This window comes from Chroicocephalus ridibundus, chromosome 4 (genome assembly GCF_963924245.1).
Source record: "Chroicocephalus ridibundus chromosome 4, bChrRid1.1, whole genome shotgun sequence".
In the NCBI taxonomy this organism is placed as follows: domain Eukaryota; kingdom Metazoa; phylum Chordata; class Aves; order Charadriiformes; family Laridae; genus Chroicocephalus; species Chroicocephalus ridibundus.
Window position 1 is genome coordinate 84718522 of NC_086287.1, and position 13665 is coordinate 84732186.

General features: G+C 38.1%; 1 protein-coding gene across 1 annotated transcript in view; it reads right to left on the reverse strand.

The window, feature by feature from the left end:
- Positions 1-13665, reverse strand: part of LOC134515519 (transcription initiation factor TFIID subunit 4-like) — a 143661-nt gene that overhangs the window by 109050 nt on the left and 20946 nt on the right. The window contains exons 7-8 of the mRNA XM_063334588.1: positions 12134-12391; positions 2455-2560 (exon numbers count right to left, since the gene is read on the reverse strand). Coding sequence (XP_063190658.1) covers positions 2455-2560; positions 12134-12391 — 364 coding nt within the window. The remainder of the gene's footprint in view (positions 1-2454; positions 2561-12133; positions 12392-13665) is intronic.

Here is a 13665-nt window from a genome sequence, read left to right on the forward strand (position 1 = left end):
AAATTAAATCTCACTTTCTTTCACGCCATGTATATGTAATTCTACTCAAATGGATCTGGCAAAGTAAATAAAGTTTTGGGATGACATACAAGTTTTCTGGTTTAAATCACAACTGTTCATGATTAAGCAGTTAGACACCAAATATGGCTAAAACGTCAATTTATATTATGAGGCATGGCATATTTTGAAAATTAGAATCACCTGTGGACTTCGATACTCCATGGGATTGGTAATGGCATACAGAGTCTTTCACCACTGGGTCCTCATATCAAATTTTAAGTAGCGTAATCTAGAGAAATAAGCCCAAATTTAGGAGCTTATAAATTCCTAGTTGTATTTCTGCACAAGTTCAATAGCTGCAATGAATACTCTGGCTAATTATTTAATTCTTTGGCTCAATTCCCTGATCCATAAGGTGCAATTCACCTAATTATTATACTGCTTTGATAAAGGAGTGTGATTTTTTTGTGCAATAACTATAGTGTTACTTCCCCTGGTGTGGAAGTAGTTTTATTAATATAAAAGTCCCCTTAAAGCCTGCCAATTTTATCTATACTACTGTTTTAAGAAGCATTACAGTGTGTTCACATGGATGCATTAATACAAATGTAAAGATGCATTACACTAGGAGCTTCCCTCCTGTCCCAAAAGGAAAATGCAGCATTGTGTGGAAGTCAGCTCAGTTCTGCTGTAACTAGCCTTAAAAAGTCACACCCCACAGAATTATATAGTGTACTTTTCTATATAGACCACATCCTTTTCCAGTATCTTGCCTCCTTCAACAGGCTAGTGTAAAATATCACTATACTGGTATTTACAGTATAAAGTTTTAACAATATATCAAGATCAAAATAAACTGGTATCTGACAGTGCCACAGCGGCATTTCTTCCAGCTGCAAGCACGCAGGCGGACTTTTCCCTAGACGAGGGCTGCAGGATGAGCTGTTTTACAATGGGACGTTTTCTAAATTTCTGTTTGCTCTGTCTGTGTAATTAAAACAACATAGTGGTGAGCTTAAATGAGCTTGTAAATAGGAATAAGCTCACCTGAAAGCAGGGCTTTGCATGAACTGGCCTTTATGAACCATTGTCTTCCTTAAGCCAAACTGCCAGCTCAGTTGTATTTCATTGGCTGATCAATGGCTATCGTGAATAAATTTATATTTGAATCCACTGTTTAAATGGCAGGTGCCAGTGCCATGCAAATTCTTGGCCACTGTTCACCTTCACAACTTAGCGAGACTGAACACGCCAAGAAATGAGATCAGCCTTCACTCTCAGACACATTAGTCAGAAGAGAAAGTTCAAGCTGTAAGATGCTGAACACCTTTCCTGTTAATAAACTTGGGACATGAGTATCAGTGCTATCAAATATACACCTTGTACAACAAGTAAATGCATTTCTTCCTAACGTGGAAAAAACAGCCTACAGGATTGCAGTGACAGCTTGGTCTCCATGTCCGTTCAGCCTTTGGATTCTCTGAAGAGCACAGAGCAAGCAGAACACTGATTTCTATTAACTGTGATCACTGGGGTTTTGATGCTTTCTTTTCCCATGGAAAATAGAAAAGACCAAGCAATAAAGTCAAATAGGCAGCAATAGCTTTTATGTACATTTAAACTAATTTGATTTCTGATTTGATACCTGAAGATGACAAGCTCTGTATTCCATTACAAACCCCCAGTCATCTCAATGCCCACATCCAAAAAGATAATCTCACACGTAACCAGGAAAAAGAAAAACTGAGCCCAGCAGGTCTATGGTGGAAAGAAACAAACGGATATGTATTACAAAGTAAGAAGGCTTCAAGAACCCTCTTACTATGTGGGAGGTATCAGCCAGCCATTAATCCACCTGTGCAGAGCCAGATAAGGCGGTTGTGTACAACCCCTGGCCGGCTCCCCTGGCTCCCCACGGCTGCTCTCACTCCCTGACCTCACCAAAGGGTGAACATACCGGCAGGGGAAAAAGCAGCAAGCGTGTGGGTTGAGAAGTTCCTCTAGGACTCCTACCTTGCCCTCTGTAGCTGCAGAGACAGCGACTATCACATTCCGCTTCAGGAGTAAGAGTTAAAAGTAGGATGATTGAATTGAGGCATCCTCTAGGTTTCAGGAAAAAAAAAAAATGAAGAATTTCTCTCTTGGCCCAGAGTTAGAGCTTAGGCCAGCAAGAGCCAAGGTCCTGACTTGTTTCAGAACCTTCCATGCAAAACCACTGAGTAAGGAGCTAAGCATGTGAGAGTTTAGTCCTAAAGTTGTTTCAAAACATTTCACCATGTTGGTCTGAAATACCTTGAAACTGCAGAGTGAAAACATGCATTCCTCAGCCAGCATGACGTAAAAATAAATGTCAAGCCTGCCAATGTCAACACTGTTTTTCCCATGCTACTAGTTTGTAATTACAATGAAATTCATACAAAGGTAACAATCTCACTAAAACATTTAAACCCATACCTTGTGGTCTAATGGTCTGAGTTATTACCACTGGCATCCTAATCTGGGTAGTCTGGCAAGCAGGGGTTCGTTTCACAGTTTGAGCAGATGTTGACTGGATAATCTGCTATTATTAAAAAAAAGTATACTTATATTATACTCTTTATACACAAACACACACAACGTAAATATACTAATACCTGTAATTATTAATATAAGCATGTGGATCTCTAAAAGCGCAACCAACTAGTGACAAAAGTCATATTCATGTAATGTATGTGGTTGTGTGTGTGTGTATATACCTATTTTGTCATTACGCTTTGAAAAAAATGAATAACATTTGACACAAATGTCATATGTCACAACTTTCATCAAAAATATAGTTCAGAATAGTAAGGTTTAATATTAAAGTTTAGACTTTTGTCTTCAGAAATTTTACTGGAAAGAAAAGCATTTTTGTAGAAGAAAATGCTGCAATAATTTTAGTGGTATCCACCTATAACCGTTAAGCCTTTCACTACATATCTATGCCTTTTAAAGAAAATATATGCTAAAAGTAAATTCTAAAATATTATGAGTTCCAAAGTCAGATATACACAAGAAAGAAAACAATGTTTTGCGGTGATCATACATTCTTCATCTTTAAATGTTAACTGGATATTCTCAAGGTTTTACTTACTACTAAGCCAAGTTCTGAAGTCCTTACCCAAAACTGAAACCCAGGCAGAAACTTAGAATTTGACCCATAAACAAATCAAATCAAAAAAGAAAAAAGCCGAAAGGGTCATGTCTAAGCAACAGCAAAATGTATGTTCATGAAATCAGGGACGAAGTAGGCACAGATGTAATGAACAGAAGATTCAAAAAGACGATGCAGAGCTGGAAAAAAACACCCATAAACTTTGGTAACAAACCACAGCAAATAGCTGTGAATAAGATTACAACCACAACTCAGGCATGACAACTTCAGAAGTCATATGTTCTCCACAGTTAAAACTACGCTCCTCCCACTGCGCGATGTGCCTGCTGCTCTGGAATGACGCAGCTTCGTCCCGCACCCACCGGACACAGCGTTCCCACACTGCACACCGCTACCGCACCTTTATTCAACACCAGACAGCATTATTCTTACAAAGTGCATCTAAAGCCATATTCCTAGCTGAATAATAACCGGCCAAATTCCTGGCTTCAAAGTATGCTATGGAGAAAAGGAAAGGAGAAACAGGATTTTCAAATGAGATGTAAAAGCAGAGAATGAAGAGGCTACGGAACAAACAGGGAATTGTTCCAATGGCAGGAACGAGGGCTCCCAAATGGGAAGGGAGAGAGGTGAAAACTACAAATAAGAAAATAGTAATGAGGGAACAAGACCTGTAATGTCGTCTGGAGAAAAAACAAATAGGGCCGTTTTGAAGTTACAAAATTGCATTCTGTACATCCTAAAATAGTGAAAGTTGAGAAGTCATAATAAACCTGTGGAAGTAGAAGCATTAGCAATAGCTACCTCGCAGAAAGAGAAAAGGGGAAAAAAGATTAAGGATTCATCTTCAACTATGGACACTGAAGGAAAACGGAGCGTTTGTACTAAGCACAGAAATGGAGCAATTGGATGTAAGCGTACTTGGTCAAGACAGGCAGTGAATAAATAGTGACACTCAGAGGAGAAAGAATGAAGTAGCTACCATGCTTAAAAACAGGAAAGAAATAGAGGTGATCGGTGAAAATGAGGGGAAAAGTTGAATTCGACTGCATTTTGATGCACAGGAAACATGTACAAGTGCATTTTAATACATAAGGAGACAGAATAGCCTACAGAAAAAAAGCCTGCATTGGTACAAAAAAGGAGAACATTGACACATTTACAGTAATTTATTGGATGAGTTTTCAGATGATAGTGAATAAAAGCAGCCATACCTTAACTGGCCAGAAACCAGGCCAAAAAGGAGATGTGCGTAACCTGTGGACAGAATTACTATCTGGTATTACAGTAATCATCTGCGATTAGATTTTTTCCACCCCCCCCGTGAAGCAAGTAACTTCTACAGTTTACAATCAAGTGCTGTTTCACCCCATTAATATTTTCACGTGAATGCCCTAAAAAAAATGAGCCACTAACACCATTAAAGATAGGACAGTATATAACCATTTAAGATGACATAAGTAATGGCAATATTTTTTTACTATCAAATATGTTCAAAAAATGTCCTTTAACAAGTACTGTACTAGGGCTTCCATGTATGTAAAAGTGCTGAAAGTGTAGAAAATGATTGAGAAATAAACTTTTCCAAGGGACACAGATCAAAATCATCATCTTAAATTCCATATGGAAACCAATCAGGACAAGCACGTCCTCTCTAAAAGGAACAACTGCACCTGAACTCAGAGCAAAGTTCTACACTAACTTTAATTCCCGTTTCTATACAGTTGTAAGATATGTTTCAACACAGATGTAATCTTCAGATCTGGAAGTGATTAAGGAATGAACATTAGCAATTTGTTACTGAAACAGAATGTGTAATCTTTTTTGCAGACAAACAAGGGACATAGTAAAAACTGATGAATCAGAGGTAACTGACCCTACATTAAAATTTATAAACAATCTAAACCACCTTTCATCAATTAAATTAATACAAACTGTTCTAATCCTCTTGCCTACTTTCCCAGCAACATAAACATTACTGTTATGTCCTTAACTTGGCCCAAAAAGTATAGACAATGACTAAGGTACTAGCAAGCTAGTCTGGGAGATTATTAACTTAACCAAATTATTCATATTTCTCATAGCCTAAAAATACACACAATGAGTGTACCGCGTCTAATGTTATCTCTTTATATGCTGAATCCCAAATGATCAGTTCCTAAGCACCAATTTGGTAACCCAGACTGAGCCAGAAGATACAGAAGTGGATGTTTCAGTACATTGAGGTTATCAGAGGCATTGCTGCAGCCTTCAGAAAAGGGGAGACCTTCCTGCTGTCCGGAACCACCTAATGGGGAGACGTAGAGAAGACAGAGCCTGACTCTCTCAGAGGTGCAGAGCAGAAGTATGCAACACAATGGGCATAAGTTGCAACATGGGAAATCTCAATCTAATATGAGGAAAATAAAATAATTTACCATGAGGGTGGGCAGGCCCTGGCACAGGTTTCCCAGCAAGGCCATGTAATCTCATCTTGAAGACACTCAAACTGTGCCTGGTCAAGGCCCTGGGCAGCGTGCTAACCCGTGAGCAGGAGGCTGGACTAGCCACCTCCAGAAGTCCTTTCCAGCCTCTTACCACTACTGCCATTATCATAATACCAATGATCCTATAAAGGTGCTGAGTCACAAAAGTAACAAGACAGAATACAAAAGCCTTCAAAGTTTACAGAAACTGTTCATCATCCCATCTCCACTAAAAAGAAGGGAAGCCATTTTCATTATTTCTTTCACTGAAGACAACAAGCACAACAGCAGAACAACAACAGCAGCACAGAAAATCAAAAAGACCTAATGTGATTTAGCCATTGCCTGGATTTGATGATGAGTTTGGAAAATACTGAAATTACAATCAAGACAGTGCCGAGACAGCAAGTACTGTCATATACCAGCGTAGTCCTTTTCAATCTATCAGTTAAAAGTTGAAGAATCATCTCCCAGGCTGCTGCACTTTGGAGTCTTCAAGGAACACATTGAAGCAGGAAAGTGAGGGCATTGCTTCTCCGATTGCAATACGTGAAAAGCTACCTAAATTATTTTCCATAAATTAACATGTTTCTGCAAAACAAGATGCACATTTCTTACAACAGAAAGTATTTCCCTCTTTTGTCATTTCACCTTTCCGCTTTTCCCCTTAACTGTCATCTTTCAACTCTACCAGTCACACTCACTTTGATTCCCCATTTGTCTGCTCCTCCAGCCAAGTTCCTTCTCTCACTTCCGCCTGCTTCAGACTACTATCTCCATTTCTGAAGTTCACTTTATTGCCACATCTGTAAAAAGGGATGTTTACACCAAGGCGCTTCCACAAAACCAGCAGACTTATGAAGATGCAAAAAGGATATTTAACAGTTGCACTACTGATAACCAGAATAACAAAGCGGTGACAGCTGAAATACTTATTTTTCTTAAGACCCTTCTTCCAAAAGCTTAAATTCAATAACTGTAAGAGAATGAAGTAATAGAGCTCTCTGATCCTAACTCAAGCCAAGAGGCGATGCTCGTACTGCGACTGGTGGGAATCTTCTACCGTGTATGTTACTGCAGGACAAAGAACAGATTAGAGATGTGAACACAGACCAGTAACTAACAACACAAATGACCAACAAATACAGACCGAGAAAGAATTCAGCCAAAGCATATAAAATGTATAAAAGTAGAAAGACTGGTAATTCTGTTCTCTTTCTCTTACCTAAACAGGAGATGCTAAATAAAAAGGAAAGTTACTACCTACAACCCACTGAAAGGAAAAGTCCTTCAGGACAATTAGATTAGAACTCACTGCTTAAGTTTTGGAGAACAAGGATTTTGCAAGTCTCTGCAATCCGGATACTCCTTTACTGATGCAGACACATGGGGTCCCAGCGATGGGCTGCCCCTTGACAGGCTGCATCATCAGCCTGCCTCAATTCACATAAATCACACTCTGCACCAAAAGCATCTGATCCAAAAGCTCAAGCATATCCAATACAGCAATAGGAACAAAAGCATAGGAAATAGAAGCTGCTGCAAAGAATGGAAAATCAAAAGTAAATTTGGAAAATACATCCTTTACCAAGCATTTTTTCTCTCAATTAAGTTAAAAAAAAAGTACCATGGAAATAAGAAACAAGCCACTTGTAAAAGTACAAAATTCAGAATGGCTATGGTCTGAAATGACATTTATCTTCACTCATGAGTAAACACTTGCTAACTCACTTGTGGCTATGCCACTTGTGATTTATCAGTCTACTCACTCCTGAAGATAAATGTCATATCAAACCTCAGCCATCATGTAATCTGGCAGCATTAACTTAAAACGTTCATGCTTTTATGGGCCTAGAATTCCTGTTTACCATTGTTTACCATGCTGTAATAGTAGCAGTTACAATTTTTCAACTGTGCCTCAACACTTGTGTAAGCAATTCTTTTTCTTCCCAAATTAAGAAAAAAAGTTTTTTTTTTTTTTAAAACTCAGCATGTCATTTTTAATGCTAATATGAGAACAATATTATTCCATTGAGTATATGTCTTCAAAGCAGCAATGAAGAAAAATAAACCCCAAAGACACTGGATCACTTGTCCCTCCTGCTCCCCAGTTTATTACACAGTTCTTCCTACAGAATTTCACCTGGTCTCATTTGGAATGTTTTCAATTATGTCTTTTTTTATCACCGCCTTTGGGAGCCTGATCCACCATCCAACCATCTGCGTTACTGTAGGATATTTTGCCTTATAACCTGCCTAAATCCTACTTTGCTTGGTTATATGCTGTTATTCGTATTTATACTCTCTTAGACCGCTCTAAATAATTCATCGATATACTTTGGTGTTTAAACCCTTAAAATATTTGTGGTTTTTATGCTCCCCCCTTTAGTCAATTTTTGTCCAAGTTATGTGGGTTTAATTCTCTTAAGCTTTCCTTTTAGTCTTTGCTATCAAGTCTGTCCTTTAATTGCCATCTTTTGTTACTGGTTCCCAAACAGCATTCATCGCCAATATCCTCCTTATATTAAGGTATAGCCTGCAAAATTCTGAAAGTAAAGTCCATGATAACAACTCAGAAAACTACTAGGCTGGATTTCAAATAGGCATACAATTTGTCGAGTATATACTTTGCTGCTGTTAATGGATCCCGGCCCTCTACCGCTCAACAGATATTTTTATTTAAATTTTATTGTACATGAAATTCCAAGTCAGCGACTAGATCTTTATCAGTTCATTAATAGAAACTATTCCTTTTACCCCAACAGCCATCTTTTACTCTTCCATTTCTAAGCTGCCTTGCACACAGGACAAAAAGAAAATTATCCCCTGTGAGTGACTAAAGTGTGTACAAGTGACAATCATTCAACAACACAAAACCGATGCCAGAAAAAGCTTCAGTAGAGAATTAAAAAGCAAAGCGGAACATCCCCATATAACATAATGCTTATTCTGCTATTGTAGCTTGTTTCCAAATTCCATTATTCTCTCTCATTTTGTGGAGCCTCCAACCACTATGACAGTTCCTGGAAAAGTCTTAGTAAATGTTTTAGCAAATACTATTCTAACGTAACTTAGAATATGGTGAAATCTCCCCTCTGGACACTGTGCACAATTTACTGCAGCAACAACGGTCCAAATGTATTTCTATATAGCTTTCATAAACCTAGACCTGCATAAATCTTTATATTGCTTTGCATACAATTAAATTTGTTTTCATCAAGATGGATCGCTTTGAATTTCTTACTGTTTCTTTATCATTTAAATTTAATAATTGGCTTCAACCTTCAGGAGTACTTTCTCCTTACGATGCAGTGTCAACACAATACATGAAGTGCTAATCAATCTCCATTTCTCATCAATCTGCTTACAACTTCAACACATTTAATAAAGAACGTCTCTCGTATTCATAGAAATTTTATCTGCTCTAACACCCAGAACAGGAAGGGTAATGTCTACATATATAAGGCTATATAGAGCTCCTGCCCCCTAAGAATGACAACTTAGACAAACTTTGAACATTGCACTTAAACAATTAAAAAAATTGATTGCTGGCTTATCTCATTAGTGTCTCATCAATAAAATATTAGCCTAAGATTTTTCCCCTTTTCCCTAGCTGGTAGTAGCTACCAGTGCTAACAGCTCTTTAAAGCATAGATTTTTCATAGGTTTGGAACATGATTCCAGTACTTTACAAAACAGATAAATAAAATATTCTCCTCTTTCATCTCCACTAACACTATACATTTTAATGCCGCCGTCTCCTTTGCTCAATCTACATTGCATGCTGAACAGTGCACACGGAATTCCCATGGTGCAAGATACCTACACATAACTGGGAGAAGTATCACCACATTGGACCCCTTTGTAAAACAGAAAAGTCCAAAGAAAGGAATGGCTAACAGATTCTCCACATTTTCAAAGAAACTAGCCTACTGTAAACTGGCTGGTATGAAAGGATCTCTATTCCAAAGCAGGCTTGCCCTTCTGCAGCTGGGCAGTTTGCAAAGCCAGCCGGAACGCTCTCCAGTGAGCTCCAGGCTGGGAAAATCTGGAGCTTGGCCAGTTTCCTCCCCTGGTGCTGGGCACCCCTGGGCAAGCCAGCTGTAGCCTTCCTCTGCTGGACACGGCCCCGACAGGACAGCCAGCAGCTCCTTGCTCTGCTCTGATTTTGGAGAGCTCTAAGAAGTGTGAAGAGTGTGATCAGCGTCACCACAAAAAAGTCAATACTTACAAACAGTTACGGGTGCAATACGGAGATGCTGCTGGGTTGTCTGCTTGGCACCCCAGCTGATGGTTGTTGTGGTACGTAAGATTTTTTTATGCAGTAACTCAGTGTCTGATGCTGCTTTTGTCTGTACAGAACTAATTTGAGGGCCATTAAGAAGTGTTTGGTTAATGTAATGTTTGGTTTTATTAATGAAATCCTGATAAATTGAAAGTAAATACAGAAAGCCAGTTTTGCAATAAAGCCAATAAATTATGATTTTTAATGTATTCACTTCTCCCTAAATATCTTCTAGACAAGGAACAGCATTAAGCATAGTTTTGCTCTGCATGGTTTGCTACCTTTTGGAAACGTAGCAGTCACTTCATGCACCCAATAAGGTGAAAATTCAGTCCTAGACATAGACCTCCTTAGAAACAGAAAAACAACTTCTCCTGCCCATCACATCAGCCTCCACAATATATATATTACTCCAGCAGTTTTCGGCTCCCTCTCATTGCATAGGTATGTCGAATAAGATGACAGAGCAACTCTTCCCATTGCTAATCTCTACTCAGGTTAACATCACGACAGCTCACTTTGAGTAGGCACTGACATGCGAGACAGACACAGAAGGTGTCACTCCCATAAATTTGGCTTCATCCCATTCAGAAAATACTCCACAAGAACTAGAATCAGAAGAGTAAGAATTCCTGTGGACTTACTGACACATTTTTGTTCTACATCAGTGTATCTCAAAAGGTGGGGAGCAACCTGCCTAGCAGGCACAGGAATGCGTAAAGCAAGTTGCAAAACACTGGAAAAAGCCCTGTTACCTGGCAGTAGGTTAGTTCTAAGATTGTGGCATGAGGTAAGGTTAGACTTAGTGGCCATGAGCATTTATCCTTTTAAGGAACCTGTCAGAAACTTGCTTTCCCCAGGACAGGAAGTAATTTTTACACCTACTGCTTGTAACCAGCAGGAGTTCCTGCTCCCCTCCCTGCAAGAACCAAAGCTACTGTCAATTCAGTCTTACAAAACATGGACGAACAAAAAGAAGTCACAAAAAGTCTGATTAATACAACAGTCTTTCTAATGAATACAACAGTCCAGAAGGGGTGCGTGGACCATCTTAGAAAAAGGAAGAATGCAAGTGGCCAAACAGCAAGCAGCTGAGTCAAGGTGCAAAACATCCAAATGTCTTGCTTGTTTTACAAAAGCCAGTCAGAAGTCTTAGCATCTAAGATGTTCTTGCACATTAAAACTGTGGTCACTAAAGGATGGTAAAATCATATTAATTTCATTGTAAAGTTAGTAATTTAACTGCTAGAAAGTATTTGTAAGGTTTAAGAGACATGTCTCAGATGTTTTCAGATTGTGCATTGCCACTTTTAAATTAAAACAAAAGAAATACTCTCTCTCCACACACCTTAAAATTATTTATATCCTTCATAGAGCCTGTAAACTTAAGGATAGATCACTGTAAGATTTTACATTATCACATGTGCATTTCTGAATCTTGATAATATAAATTTTTACAACCTGATACACCCTCTGGAACTTGTCAATTTGATTTTGAAACCTAAGTCAAGCACTTTACTCATACATACACAGAAACCACAGACAAACTCTTATGTCTTTGCTTGAAGGATGATGATGCCTGTATGCACTCAAGGCCTTGTAAAAATCCTAGGCATATTTTAATTACAACTGTAAACACACACACAAGATGCTACCTAGCAGCAGGATATAGTCACTGCACTCTCAGTGAGTAACTGGCTGTACAGTTGCCTTATCAATAGTGCCTTTGAAATTAATGACTCTAAGCACATACTACTCCAATATGCACAACAATGATATATTTCAGTAAATAAAAAAGCATGGCACTATTTCTAAACAAAACATGCTGGTACAGTACAGCTATTCTTCTGCAATATTTTATAACTATGTCTAGAAGAGTTTAAAATGAGACAGAGTCAATTTTAATGCAGACTAATCTAAGCAAAGCAGCATACCTAATGACGTACTAAAAATTACACTCTAAGTCTTGAAAAGCTTCCTGTTCTATATCTGTAATTAACTCAAATTCCACTGTGCTTGTATAACAATCACTGTATTCCAGACAAAAGGCCAAGAGCTTACTTGCTTAAATTCAAGCTATGTTAATAATGTTATCTAAACATGTGGACTGCCATAAAATGAGGTACTACTATATATCACAGAATACGATACAAACAAAAAAATATTTTCCCCAACAAGCTGCAATAAAAATAACATTGAGAACTGCTATGCAGTTTGTTAAGAAATTCTCTTTTATACTACAGTACCTACCAGTTGAGAACTCTGATTTGACTGTACCACCTTAACCTGAGGAGGCTGCACTGTATTTGATACAGAGACTGTGCAAATGTTGTTTGGTTGCCTTATTCCTATTGTCTGCGTTGTGACAACAGCGGAAATGCTTCCAGAGGCAGATTGAGGTATAACTTGTGATAGCTTGGTTTGTTGAAGCGACTGCTGAGACGGCTGTCCTTGCAAAACTGAATGTTGACTATTCAGTAAAGATTGTCTCAATGCAGGTAGACTTTTCTAAAAACAGAAGAAAGTTTATGAAATATCAAATTCAGCAGGCTGACAAAAAATATTTTTAAATTTGCTATTTGCTGTAAACATAATTAAAATAATGCAGCTTTCTTTACAATTTTACTGTCTGCCTATTCATCAAAAAGAAATAAGACTGAACATATTTTGTAAGAGACAAAGTACAGTTTACATTTTTAGTAAGCTTTCAATTTGGATTCACCATAGAATAATAGCAACCCTGTAGATTTTAATGTGCCCTAATTCCACCATAGCAGTAAAATATAACACTCCCCTCCTCAAGACTACCTAGAACTGGTAGCTTAGGTCTTTGGAAGGGTGAAAAATGGAAATAGAAAAGGCAGAACCATAGGAACAAGCCTATTCCCATCACATGCTAGAAGCAGCAGGCTGCACCAATTTACTTCTCCTGACATGCCTCCAGTACCTAGAATGCGATGATTTAACTGTCGATGCCCTACAGCAATTGCTGTTTACTGTATTATTACTGATCTAATGTATTCTGACTGGATTAGAAAAGTGTACTATTGTATGCTTCGTGTCCAGACCAGTTCAACCAAAAAAATAAGCGTTCTAAAACGCTATACTGTACCTTCATGAATAAACTTTTTACTTTTTAAGTGGTAGTGTTCTTTTGAAGTGCTCCCCCCAGGCAGCTGTAGAATGCAACAGTGTTTAGCCCAAGCTACAGTTCTTTCTAAACTTCTAGTATTTATTTAAAAACTTAATGCCCATTGCCAAGAAAGGACTTCAAAGAAAGGAAACAAGTTAAAACTTAGCATGATGCTAGAGGTGCCTGCAGTGTAAGAGCAGGAAAAGGCACAAATAAGGGTTAATGATAACTTGAGAAAACAGAAGGAGACGGAGAAAGTTTTGAAGAAAAGCTGAAGGGAGAGAAGAAAGAGAGGAAATCTGCCCTAAACTGAGACGATTTGGACTAGAAGAAAAGTGCTTTTAAAATTATAGCTGTGGCTTTGCTGGGGCATAATTAAACACGCTTTGTATGTTTGTATATAATCTTGCATATGGAAGCTATTGTAGCTAACGTACAAGAACCAATTACAAGTTAAGTTTAGCCTCACATACACTAACTTAGGACCAAACAACAACTCCATTTGGTATCACATTAGAACTTCTATTATAGCTTAGTTCCAGATTACAAGCAGGATCGGCTAATCAATTTTTTTTATATATTTTCTATCCAGTTTAGATTTTCACAATCACCATTACACGTGCATTGAAAGTTATTGACTCAAACATAG